At 33.4% G+C, this 13199-nt stretch overlaps 2 protein-coding genes across 18 annotated transcripts in view; both read right to left on the bottom strand.

Annotated features, from left to right (window-relative positions):
* The window catches only part of LOC127795490 (uncharacterized), a 46563-nt gene that overhangs the window by 15425 nt on the left and 17939 nt on the right, over positions 1–13199 (bottom strand). For 4 of the 14 annotated variants that reach the window (XR_008021804.1, XM_052327198.1, XM_052327211.1 and 1 more), the window contains one exon: positions 12709–13008. The exons of the other annotated variants lie outside the window; for them this stretch is intronic. Coding sequence is in view for 3 of the 4 variants with exons in the window: in XM_052327198.1 (XP_052183158.1) it covers positions 12928–13008 (81 nt within the window). In the remaining variant the exon portion in view is untranslated. Of the gene's footprint in view, positions 1–12708; positions 13009–13199 lie in introns of those variants that run through there. 14 annotated transcript variants of the gene reach the window in all.
* Positions 197–10528, bottom strand: LOC127795488 (tRNA (guanine(37)-N1)-methyltransferase 2-like). 4 transcript variants are annotated; one of them, XM_052327191.1, is made up of 13 exons: positions 10223–10528; positions 9778–9936; positions 8332–8402; positions 7973–8070; positions 7592–7696; positions 3929–3991; positions 3641–3714; positions 2378–2903; positions 2184–2303; positions 1965–2087; positions 1198–1304; positions 680–754; positions 197–549 (listed from the first exon to the last, which is right to left on the bottom strand). In XM_052327191.1, exons 4-13 carry the CDS (start codon positions 8064–8066, stop codon positions 400–402), a joined length of 1437 nt encoding a protein of 478 aa, XP_052183151.1. In that variant the 5' UTR covers positions 8067–8070; positions 8332–8402; positions 9778–9936; positions 10223–10528; the 3' UTR covers positions 197–399. The 4 variants fall into 4 exon arrangements, with proteins under 4 accessions (XP_052183151.1, XP_052183152.1, XP_052183150.1 ...); XM_052327192.1 differs by lacking the exon at positions 9778–9936; XM_052327190.1 differs by lacking the exons at positions 8332–8402; positions 9778–9936 and having other exon boundaries at positions 10223–10527.

Genomic DNA, 13199 nt, shown 5'->3' on the forward strand with positions numbered 1-13199 from the left:
CAGACGCGCTAATAATCTCTCTCTGTGACCATTTCATTTGCATCTTTATTTATAAACATCTATGAGGCCTACAAATGCCCAGAAGCAACCGAGCATGTTAGAGGACAACTGCAACATACACTTTGAAAAGCACTGTGACCAAAGAATTACATCGTCATGTAATCTCAAACACTGAAAGAAGTAGCAGTGTTTCTACCTTAAAAGCCCCACAACCCATTATTTGCACCACATTTCAGCAGGCAGTTTGTGACATGCCCCACATCTCCACATGGATGTGTAAAGGTCCATTATACACATTTGATAAAGAGGAGATCAAGAAAAATACACCGGGTTAGTGTTTCTTTACTAATCTAAGATTGAAAATCCTTTCTGGTTACCTTCTCTATCCCTGCTAGTGTGTTAGGTTAGGCAGGAGTAAGGTCCTGCTTGATTAAGATTGATTAGAGCTGCGAGCGTTTGAATTCTACGTACTGGCAGAATCGACACTGTCTGTGATACCTTCCTTGAAGCATGCTTCTCCGGTAACCTGAAGCTTAAACAAAACATTGCCTGCACAAATACCAAAGTATACATTTCAGTTGGAAGCCGAGCTGCAGTAAATGCATGACAGAAAAATGTTTGTGTGGAAGGGAAAGTATAGCTTTCCGAGGAAAAATTTGGTTCTGATGTTGATCTGTACCTTGTTTGGAGCAACATCTCTAACCCTATGAAATATTGGTTTCTGTACATTGGCATTCAAGGCAGATTGTGCCACCTACAAAATGGTTCATAACGAGTTCAGGTAATGCACAAGGAAACGTACTTCAAAATGAATTATCTGATGTGATTACAGCTTGCCATTTGACAATGCTGAATGAATTTGAAGAGGCAATTCTATCAAGTAAGGAACTGGATCTGGCTAAAATGTTATGGAGTTGAGAGACAGTGAAGCAAAACAGGATCAAATAACGGTGAGCCAGAAAAAAAAATTTGTGTAGCATGGGACTACCAAGTTTCAATAGCTTCATATTTCTTGAAGCCGAGACCTCAGATTTGTACCCCAGAAGGTGAAAAAACTATTGCATTATGGAGAAAAAGTCCTTAGTAGAAACTAAATGCCCATTTATGATAGCAGAATACAAAATAAAATACCTATGATTAAACAGATCCAAAAGATGGAAGGAAAAAAACAAAGTAGTACTGTAGAAATAAACTTACTGATATTATGAATTCTTCTGTCTCATTTGACCGCATGAAGCAATAGCAGTGAATCCATGGCAAAGAACCTTTCCAGTGTCTTCTTTGGATAAGTCCATTAAACACATCTGTAGATAACGTCTCAAATTTTCATAATTTTTTTCAGTTAAAATGAAAATAGGAAAAGAAAATAAAATAAAATAAAAAGATTCTAGACATGAGAAATTGCTAATTTATAAAGAACAAAACTAAGTGACAGCATGCTTTCGCTTACCAAAAGAGAACAAAAAAAAAGAAAAAAAGAAAAAGAAAAGAATCTTTCACAAAATACTCAACCTAACCATTCAACTTTCATGGCAGATTCAAACGCACCCTTCTGATTTCAGACAACTTAAGCTAAATGAAAAGACACTCAAAATACTAAATTGGATATTTTCATTGAAAACTTAAGAAACAAGATATCAAAAAATGCTAGAATTTAATTCTCCAAGTTAATTCAGATGCGTTCTCTGCAACACCATTTACATGATTACAAAAATTAGAAGAACACAGGAGTGGAATTATAGAGAGAAAAAGGTAGAAAAAGAAATAAAGGAAGAAATAAAAAAGGACAGTCATGTTTATCTAATTAAAAGAATGGATGCTGAAATTTATTTTAAATTAACTAATGTTTTGTCCTAAAGAGAAAACAGGGGAAATTAAGTCTTTGATCTTCTAACATGAGTAAGAATGTCTTATATCAAATTAAAAGGATCACACACACATACACACGGAGGTGAGCTATTTACCAAGAAATTGTAGAGCTGAAGCTGGTAAATTCATTATTATGTGGTCAACATGCTCCCAGGGCTTCTTGTTCAATAAATCAGCACATCTCGTTTGCTTATTTGTGTCATGTTTTAAATTATTGGCTGCATGAACACCAGCACTTCAATTTCTAGAACAGGAACTACAGCAACAAAGAAATTTAGAGTTGCCACAATGCCTTCTTGTGGTTTTGGGCATACCTTCCTGAAAACTTTCAGGCTGTCGTTTACTTGTAGTAATGCTTGCATCTGGATTTCTACATAACCCTTTGACACCCTCCACACTGATTGACTTGTTACTGCATACTTCTTCCACATTATCTGCAGGAATATCAAGAATAAACCAAAACAGCTATTGTTTACACAACAGCACCTTTATAAGGCAAACACGGTACCTGCCGGCTTTATGTCCTGCAACTTCCTTTTGCCATTTGCCTGTATGCTGCGTTTCTCCTGATCTTTAAGGACGGGAACATCAGTTTTTCCATCAGTTTCACAAGTGGGCACTGCCATCAATTGACATATGAATTTCCTTGCATCCATATTGTATGTGTGGACCAGATCATTGACTCTGTTAATTTCTGCATTAATCTTCAAATAATGAATGCTATTTGGATTTAAATCATTTGCATATACTACACATCCTTTCTGGGCAGCTGGAATAGCAAATGGACCAACACCAGCAAACATGTCACAAATGATTTCCCCCGGCCTGAATTGAGAAATTAGCCTTATATGTTCATGTTCCAACCTTGAATTCCAGTAGACCAAGCTGTAGTCAAGCTTGAATGTAGCACCATACTGCTTCACTACAGTAACCATATCGGCTAATCCTGCCAGTACCTCGAACTTTGGTACACGGAATTCATTGGTAATAGTTCCAACTTTATTAACAACTGTTCTGATTCTGGGATAATTTTTCTGAAAAGAAAAAGATGAAGGTAAAACAATTAACTTTAGGCATATCAATTTGGACGTGGAAGAAGAAAATGAGGTAATCAGTAATCTTATTTCAGTACAAAAATTTTAAACATATATATCTAAAAATTGTCAATATTATACACTTGCTGCAAGCCCGAATGTCTTTTTTATCACCCAGCAGAAGAAGAGAAGAAAATAAGAAACAGGAATGCCAAAACAAGGTCAGAGATAAAAGAGAAAATTCAAGAAAGGGGCACATTTATAGATCTCCACAGAAAAATAGAATATTAAAGACAAACAAGCGCAAATCCAAATTCAAATGTGGGAATTTCATGAAGACCCCAAATGAATAGAAAAGGAATAAGTTGACGAGATAAACAAAAATGAATAGTAAAAAATTGAAACTCTTCACAGACTAGAAACTCAAAGCAAGAACTACAGTGGTATCCTCAGTTGAGTAAGGACATGTTGAGTGTCTGTCAGATCATTAAAAGTTTTACTTTTCAAAAGGAGAAGATAAAAATGAGAATGGAGGTAATAGAATTAGAGAGTACATAGTTTGACAAACTAATAATGCTAAACAAAAAAGCCATGAACTTGGCATCTAAAAAAAAGGAACAAAACTACTTGGCCGCAAACAACTTTAGTCATGAAAGCATTTCTTTATTTAATGCAGCCATATTTAGCAGGTCAACATGGAATCAAATAAGCATAGAGGTTAAAATATTAAGACATACATCATAGATAACCTTCGCAATAACATCCTTGTAAGGAAGCAGTTCATCACTGATATTGAGATGGGCTATGTGACCTGTATCATTACAAAGGTCATGTCAATTCATTCATCAAAACTGAAATAAAAATGTAGTCACAAACAAGAGTCCAAGATAATTGAAGAGATTGGAAGTAGACTGCTATTGCCTGAAAGCAAGCCATTTTCTGAAAAACCTTTGAAAGTTGATGACAAAATAAAGACAAGCATGTAGAAAAACCGAAGAGAACGACAAACTAAATAGAATACTTAACTATTGTTTCAAAAGATGAAGGTATCTCAAGTCCAGGTGGCAGAATCTGCTTCAACACATGGTCTATACAATAAGAAAAAAGTCAACTATAAGGCAACATTCAGAACAGATTACCTGAATGCAATTAAAGAATTTTCATCAAAACAGATTAAATAGAACATGTTGCAGTTGTAAACATACAAGATAACCTACAAAGAAACATTGGATAAGGCAGCTTCAAGAATATAAAAGGGTGAAGATTGTTGTAACTTACTATGCCAATTTTTCATCCCACATGAGAATTCCAAATGCATAAATGATGGAAAGGTGAAAACAAGAAACAAAGAAAGAAAGGAAATAAGTAATTAAGCTCAATATTAAACTTTGGGGATGAAACCACCATGAATATGATAGGACCCTTGTTAGTCGCATGTACCAGCAAAGAAATAGGAGGGAAGAAGCAAGGGGCAGAATAGGATATTGGGAGAGGGGGAAAGTGACAAAAACAGTTGAAGGGCAAAAAGGGGAAGAGCAGCCGAGGGAGCATGACTGATAGCTGAGGCCGTTGGAGGGGAGTGTCGCTGGATAACAAACTATGAATAAGAGAGGCTAGGAGAATATTAGGGGGGATGATTTTGGTGTTGAGTCTTAGGGAGAGTTAAGGGCCTCTCGAATGCCCTATTGTTCTTATTTTTCCTTGCTGCAAATTATTGGAAACCATTGATATTCGATTGCTGTTGAATTTGCTATCTGGTATCCTATCAGAATAGTATGCATAGTATGCAGGGGGTTTCATTTATAACAAAACGGTTATGGGCAGGGAATTCATCAATAACCATATGCAACTTAACTTGCATTGCTGATGCATCTGAATGAATAGCTAACTGATCATACCTATATTTAGCGTCGCTGACCTTAAAAACTTTATAATTTCCAAAAATTTCACATCAAGAAATTAAGACTGTACAAACTGGATTATATGATTAACGTTTTTTCTTTTTTGTTTTTTGACAGTGACAACTGAAAAAATAGATTGAACAAAAGATATAGACATGCTTAGATAGGTCCAAGGATATACAAAAGCAAAGTAAAAGCCTAATTTCCCTTCCTGAGGACACCAATATTTTAGCTTCACAGGTTATACGCTTTCAAAATTTAACCAAGATAAAATCCTCCCATACCTCACCTAGTGGGATTAAGGTTTCTGATGTTGTTGTAAAATCCTCCACATACTCAGATGAAAGGACTTCAGCAGTAGGCACTACTAGTTTAATCTACCCAAGCATGTCATTTCGTGACCTCATGCCTTAGTTTTTTATTTCTCTCAAAAAGCTGGATTCTGCCTACGTTTCACACTTCAGAGCTCTATTATATCCTATGTTACAGAGACACTGCATTTCAGGCATTATACTGGTGTCCACATGACATGCCACTAGTATTGGTATGGGATATGTGTCGGACTCTTCATTTTTCAGGTCTATGCGTTAATTCTTGCTTTTTATGTATTTAATTTACTTTTAATTTAAAATAATAAAAATTAACAATTTATTTTGATTTATTATTTCTGTTAATCTGCTTTTAGCCTTTTAAAAATATATTGTTTGTATGAGATCACCCAAATTGCTTACCTACCAGCTACCATGTTATCTTATATGTAACATACCCTTAATTTTTAGTTACAGAACTAAAAGATAAAAAAGGCTTGTAAATGTAAGGGTAAGGTAGTAAGACTGTAAGATTTTTATTCTTTGTGTCATATCCCAGTACCACATCCTACGTTTAGACACATATCCCTGTATCCAAAAATTCATAAAATTGACAAGTCCAACCTCTAGGTACATACCCATATCTGACACCCATACCCAAGCCCATGTTACATAGATTATATCTTCTAGCCGACAGGATGTGCATTCATAATGTTGAACGTGTAGAGCATTTAATATCATCCAAATTTAGCATTTATAATGGCAGGAAATCATTCTTGTTAGACAATTGCATTATTTCTTTTGTAGCTTGTTAATGCATTTATAGTGACAAATTAACCTTGAGGCAGGACTTGGATGGCATAAAAAGAATAACCTAAAGCATCCTCTAACTAGCAAATCAAGTTGTTTTTTCATTTCTTTTTTTAACCAGTTTAAATTGAATTTATCCAAAAAAAAAAAAAAATGGAACACGAAAAGAGGTAGCTGGATAAGCAGATTGGAAGGAATATTTTTTTAATGAAATACATATTCATGTGATAAATTCCAGGTATGTGAAAATTCTTTGGGACCTGTGGTTCCATCACACAACCTAAACAAGATCTTGAGCAGTTTACTCCTCAAGCATTTTCTTTTCCTGTGTTTTTTTTTTTTTTTGATACACTAATTTTATTGAGAAAGCACAAAAAAGGGGCCTCGGCCTTGTAGACATGAAGTATAACAAAGGATTGTGCACGCAAACTGACTATGCATGTACAGGAACACACAATTTCCAAAGAATTAAAAAAAAAGGTGAAGAACGGGATATCCCTTATAAGCAAAACAAATAAGGAAACTGGTACTGCTCCATCAAAGCTAAAAAAGAAAATTGAATGCTCTCTCTCTCCCTCCCACCCTCTTCCCATAAGCACCACATGAAACAAAAGGGGCCATTGCCAACACGCTGTGATGTCAATGCCTTGAACAACCATGAAGACAAGGGTCTAGAACTAGAACAATGCACCAGATAACCCATGCTGAGCAATTAACATATGGCTTGTATTTAGAAGCTGGTCATCGTGTGATAGACTAGATGCAAAATGTTTCACTAGGAAACTACCTCTGTTTTTTCTCGAAGAAAATTTAAAACAACAGATCATCTGCTCTTTTGCCTTCATCTTGATCAAGATGCCGTTTGAATAGTTATACTTAATGTTGTAACTAAAATAATCCAAGAGAAACTAATACAGTGATTTTCAATTGCCTAGACGCCTAGCACCAAAATAAATAAGATTTTCTGAAATCCATATCAACATAAATAGCATGCATATGGAGCCTGGTTTACAAAACACAAAGGAAGTACAGTTGAAGAATATTTGAAAAATGGCTGAGACTATGAGAGTTTATTGATTTTTTTTTTAAATAATTATTGAGATACCAGATTTTCAAAATTTTGAGACATGATAATTCTCTGCTAGCACAAGAAGTTCAGCTAAAAGATAAAGAAGTATGTTGGTAGCATTAGATTTGTGTATTTGATTTTGCAATAGAAATTTGCTCTTTTTTGTAATAAATGTCAGTCAGTTAGTCAGTATGCCTCCTTGCATTATCTCTCTTAATTGGGCTCATTTACTGTAACTTAGTGGGCTGAATATATTTTACTAAGGATCCCAAGGAAAAGGAAAATGTAAGCACAGCAAATTTGTACATTTAAATCATTATCATGGACAAATTTTCTGGTCAAAACTACAGTTAATCATTGGTCCCATCAGCATCATTTTGTTACATCCTTCAACAACAATCACAAGACCAACCATCCATGTGCAACTATTTCACACACCATATACACAAATAATTAACAGACAAGGCACATTAGAAAACGACATTGTAATCCAATATGATAACGTGATTAACATTGAAGTTTTGCCAACCCTAATTTTAAAGTAACAACATAGATATTTGAAAGGAAGTTACAGGAAAAAAAAAAAACATTGTCACTGACCTGCACCCCAGTAGGAATATCCAAGTGTCAATGAGTAGGGCACTACTTCAATTTTGCAGAGTGCCTTTAGTTCATCTAGCTTTTGGCTTGGAATATCAGATAAATCTGCTCCAAACAAAATTATTATAACAAGGCAGGGCTATTTCCCAAAGATTGATGAATACAGACCATTTAGACAAGCAGAAACCAATGCAAATTCTGTTTATGAGTTTACAAAATCACCTGAACTAAGCCCAGAGCGTGAAAAGGACAAGAGTTGTTTATAACAAGCAGAAGTGCAAAGAATTGGACACAAACTCATGGTTAAAGAACCATTATAAGTCATTTGATCATAAGATTTATTTTAGATATTATAGATGCAAGACATTTGACAATTCTTACCAGAATTCTGAACTTTTTCAGATAATATCATATAACGATTCTTCTCACATGTTGGATCTTCAGTGATAGGTTTGATGCGGGGTCTGTCAAGCATGTAGCTGCAGATGAAAAGGCAATGATAAATTGGTTCATCATTTTCTTTTCTTTTTCTTCCATTCTTTTTATTTCTTCCTCTCTTTTCTTTTCTTTTTTTTTTTTTTTTTTTTTGATGGATGGGGGGTGGGATTAAACAACTTATGAATAAAGGCAATCTATTTATGAAAGTTTTCTCCCTAAAATATCATCTTCATTTATATAAAGAATGAATCAAATCAAACCATTACAGTATCTTAAGTAATAGGGCTACCAGCAAAAATTACCAAATCTATTGGAAGACTGAGCAAGATCAAGCTTTTTGCCTATGTTAGATGGTTTCCCAATAAGTCCTGAGCTGAAAAATATGAGAGATTTTGAGAACTGATATATGATAGCTTGAGTCTTATTTCCCAAGAATACAAATCTAGCGATATAAGATGTTAACCTTAGGACTCTTAGATTACACCCTTAGGCGAGAAAACCCTCACATAAACCCTCTTAAACACTCTCGGATGCAATGTAAATGTAAGAACATAAAACTGAACAACAGAAAAGAAAATAACTGAATTTAAAAGATCAAACCAAACAGCATTAGGTGTAGATTTATCCTGGTTCGGAATGCCTTTGGCAATCCTACATCCAGCCTTCAAACACCCACCAAAAGCAGCCTTTTATTAGGATGAAACTGATCAGTACAAAGCCCAAGCCCTCTCTCAACCCTATTGCTCAAGTACAACCCTTGTTCACTCCAAGAAAACTCAAGAACACAATACACATGTCTCACTTTCTCTAGAACAAAGAATACTCACAATAGAAACAGAGAACTTGACAAGAGAGAGGAGTTATTAGACTGCTGCCTTGCCCTCTTATTTATAGAGGAGGCAGACACACTTAGGCAACTAACTAACTTAGGGAAATTACATATTAACCCAACAAAATGTACTAATTACACTTAACCCCTAGCTGCCTAATTTCTTCAGCCAAAACTACTCTTTTATACTCCTTCCGGTTCTGCTATCTTCTAGGACAAAACTCGAGGCAAACTTCAACATAAGAATTTAGCAGTTTATTGTAAATGATTGTTATCATTGACAGATTGGCTGGACCTTGACTAAATGGAACAATAATAAAACCTACTTTACAATGAAAATCTGAAGTTGGCAATTTTTTTTTTTTTTTATAAAACAGAAGATTATTTTAACATATAATTAAGAAATTTAAAATATATTGTTGAAAACTTTCACTTATAAACTGACATCTCTTAAATTAGTTGACTACACCTAAGTGAGCCCTTAATGATTTTTCCTTGTAAGTTGGCGGTCATTTTATACAGGGTCTACCCCCTAAGGCTCTTCTTTTCTTAATATATTTTTATCTTCAAAAAGATCAAAAATGGGCCCTTAATTTATGCCATATAATAAAGCTGGTCTTATAGTCATTAGATGAAATTTCCTTTTGACTTTGTAAAGCCAGGGGAAGGTTGCATACAAAAACAAAGCTCCCCCAACCCTTAGGAAGTGGGAGCCTTAACCACTGACGACATTTTTTTAGCTTTAATGAAATTTTAGCATCGCATGAGACATTGGATGCATTTCTCCATTTTAACCATCATGCTTTAATTATGTGAGTATCATCCTATCATCCTTAATAATCTCCTAATCTTTTTGGGGAATTGATCCAAAATCTCAGAACTATTCTTTTCTTAGAATAAATTGATCTTTAGGTCTTACCATAAAATCATTCACACTTCGGTCTTTATTAAACTTAAATTTCATATATTCAGTTTCTAATCCACAAAGCATGAAGCTGTCAGATTCTAAGGAGTCCTTCCATATCTTAAGTTTAATATTCACATCTTCTTTTTGTCTCATCCACCAACACAATGTCACCTGCAAATAGCATACACCAAGGCATTTATGATTGTCTGTGTTATCTGGAAATCTGAAGCCAGAGCACCATTATCCTAATCCATACTGATGAGAATTCTACTTCACAAGAAATTGAACATAATGCGACTGAATTGGACTTATTATACGCAAACATGAATGTTAATTACCAACTGAACTACACTAGGAAATGTCATGAACTTGTACGACACATAATCTACGACGCAGTGTATCTCTGAACAAGGTTTCGTCGAGTATGGAATTGAATTTACGCAAAGAAACTGCTTACCCATTTAGTACCCTAGTGGCGGCCTTGCACATTTCTCGAGGAATTTGAATGGCCCACAACTTCAAATGCATATCAAACTTGCTTTCGTCCAAAATAGCACCTTCCATGGCGCTTTTAGCACTAAGTTATCAAACCCACAAGTTAACTTCTCAGATTCTTCCCAGCTTGCGTTTTGATCGCGGACGCTTCGAGGATGGACAGCCGACGTCATTCAATGATTCACAAATGGATCGGATATTTATAGTTACACATATACCCTAGGGCACGAAATGGTTTCGAATCGGGGAGTCTGTGGCCAGTGAACGCCGTGCTTGGAAGGTGGACTACCTCCAGTACAGTACAACTTACTGGCATTAATGAGCTGAGGCCCAGCACATTTGGGCCCGTAGGCCCATGGGGTTTTTGAAGGAATCATTCGTTGGCACGCTAACTAGAAGTTCAGCGGTGGTTTTAAAATTTAATGGTAAAGTACATTTAAATATTTCTTGTGATTCATATTTGTAAAAAGATTCCTGCTTTAAAAATATCTCTAAATGCTTTTATAATTTATTTTTTATTATAACATATCATTTAGAGATATTTTTAAATCTTTATAATTTAAAGATATTTCTAAAAATCCATGTCTTAAATTTTTTTTACTCAAATAATTTATTTAAACTCATGTTCAAATTGATAAAAAAATATTTAAGAAAAAAATTACAAAAACCTCTAAGTATATTTTAAAACCATAAGAGATTTTTGTTCAAATAAGATTGCAATAGAATCAAGACGAGTTGAGTTTCGTTGAGTTTAGGCTTGATATAACAAGCTACTTTTTAGGCTTGAACTTGAATTTTTAAAAGGTTAATAAGCTGAGCTCAAGTGTTTGTTTGTGAGCTCATTCGACGGTGATAGAAAGATAAAGGGTATGCAATATAGACAATGAATGAAGAGTGTGTGCAGCAACAATAGTAGATAATTTTTCAAAGAAATAGTGGTGTCATGCAAATTCACAAGGTGTGTGGTGGCAAGTAACGATAGTAGCAAGTGACGGCAACAATCAGTGCTTTAAAAGGAGGATTGTGTGGCGACAACTAGCTTTAAAGAAGTGGAGAATGTGCAACAGCAATAGACAATAGCAATTGATGATGGTTTAGCCTAAGAGAAGGCTTGTAGCGACCTATGATTCATGAAAATTTCTTAGGAGAGTTGTTCCTGTTCTAATGTTTTTATTTCTAAAACGTTAAAAAACGTTTATAAACTACTTTTACAATTTTAGAAACTTTTTGTGGGTGTTTCGTAATATTATAAACATATTAAAAACACGTTTCCAATTTGCAAACACATTTTCATCTACAAATAGAGATGAATTTTTTTTGTCTCTTAACTTAAAATTTTTATTTTTTTCTATAAATTGTTTGAATGCATTATAAAATTTATATATATTTTAAAATTAAATAAGTATTTTTTTATAATTTTATATATTAAAAATTATATTTACAACAAAATTATATTTTTTTATTTACATATTTTTTCCATATTTTCATTTCTTACTTTTTTTTTTAAAAAAATGACGTTTTTCCAATTTCATTTCATATCATATATGTTTTCCATTACTGTACAATCTAAATAGCCATAGGTGATGATCGTGGGCATGGTCTCTTTTTTATTTTTTTCCCCTTCAATCTTCAATTCACAAATCACAGTTCATAGCTTTTTTAGTTTTAGGGTTTCTAATTTCTAAGTCAACTATTTATATAATATGTTTAGCTAAATCTAATTTGGTATTTTACTTTGTTGTGTGTATATATATATTATGTTAAATAATTAAATTAATATATATAATAATTTTAAACATATTAAATTTAATAATATGATTATAATAATTTAAAATTTGATAATTTTATATAAAATAATATATTTACAAAATTATAAATAAATTTATTAATATATTTATAAATGAATCTATTCATAAAATATTCACAAACTTCTAATCAAACCATACTTACGAACCTATAATTGAGTTTTTTCATGAATTTTTAATCAAATATATTTACGAATTTTAACGCATCTAATTTTATTGAGTTTAAGTTCTACACAATTATAAATTAGTTTTCAAAATTAGGCTTAAAACCGATTCGTTTATCTTAACGAATAAATTCAAATGAACTTTTGACGAGCCAGACATCAAATCACTCACGAATGAATTGATTTATTTGCAACCCTATGATCAAATGATTCAAACAATAACAAAGTCTAAATACAATTTATTCTAAATAATAATCAAACTATTGTATCTCATGATTCAATCTTCTTGTTATCATAATGAAAAACATATTTTCCAAAAAGTAAGGTTAATCATACCATGTGGGAAATGATTTTTTTTTTTTTTTTTTGAGCACGGAGCTTAAGATATTTTCAATGGTATTATTTTTGAAAAAATTGTGAAAAAAAGGGTCAACTCTTTGCCTCGCCTCAAGTTTATTATAAGGATAGTAGCTGATAGCTAATAATACCATAGTACTTGTGCTATTACTTAAATTATTTAAAAACAATACTAATCTCTAATATCTTATAAATAAATAATTTTAAGACAACCCGATTACCGGTTAGACACAAGACAAATTTTAATCATGCAGATGTTTCCTGTGAGAAACCGAAAGGGAAAAGTAGTCAGAAATCATGTCATCTATCAGAATGAATCTGCTGAGCAGCTGGAGGGAATTTCACATTTTGAGGTGGTAATATTTGTCAAGTAGCTTCTCAGTATACTCTCCAAAAGTAAGAGATCCATGAGATGAAATTAACTGCAAAGCAACACAAGAACAATTTCCAATTACTATGATAATTTTTTTGAATTTCACAAGCAAATTCAAACAACAAACTGAAACAGCGAGCTGAAAACTAGTTATCTACTCCAAAAGGTAACTTAAAAAGGTAAAATACCTCCTATATTCTTAAATGGATAAGTACCTTTTACATTTCAGAAATTACAAAC

The sequence above is a fragment of the Diospyros lotus genome, chromosome 2, assembly GCF_014633365.1.
Source record: "Diospyros lotus cultivar Yz01 chromosome 2, ASM1463336v1, whole genome shotgun sequence".
NCBI classification, from domain to species: Eukaryota; Viridiplantae; Streptophyta; class Magnoliopsida; order Ericales; family Ebenaceae; genus Diospyros; species Diospyros lotus.

Excerpts from the sequence above, each read along its gene's own strand:
- LOC127795488 (XM_052327190.1), bottom strand. The coding sequence starts at position 10,329 with ATGGAAGGTGCTATTTTGGACGAAAGCAAGTTTGATATGCATTTGAAG. Across the intron at positions 3,715-3,928 it reads TTCATCTTTTGAAACAATAG|GTCACATAGCCCATCTCAAT; the intron begins TTAAGTATTCTA and ends GTAATGATACAG. Across the intron at positions 550-679 it reads GAGATGTTGCTCCAAACAAG|GCAATGTTTTGTTTAAGCTT; the intron begins GTACAGATCAAC and ends GTATTTGTGCAG.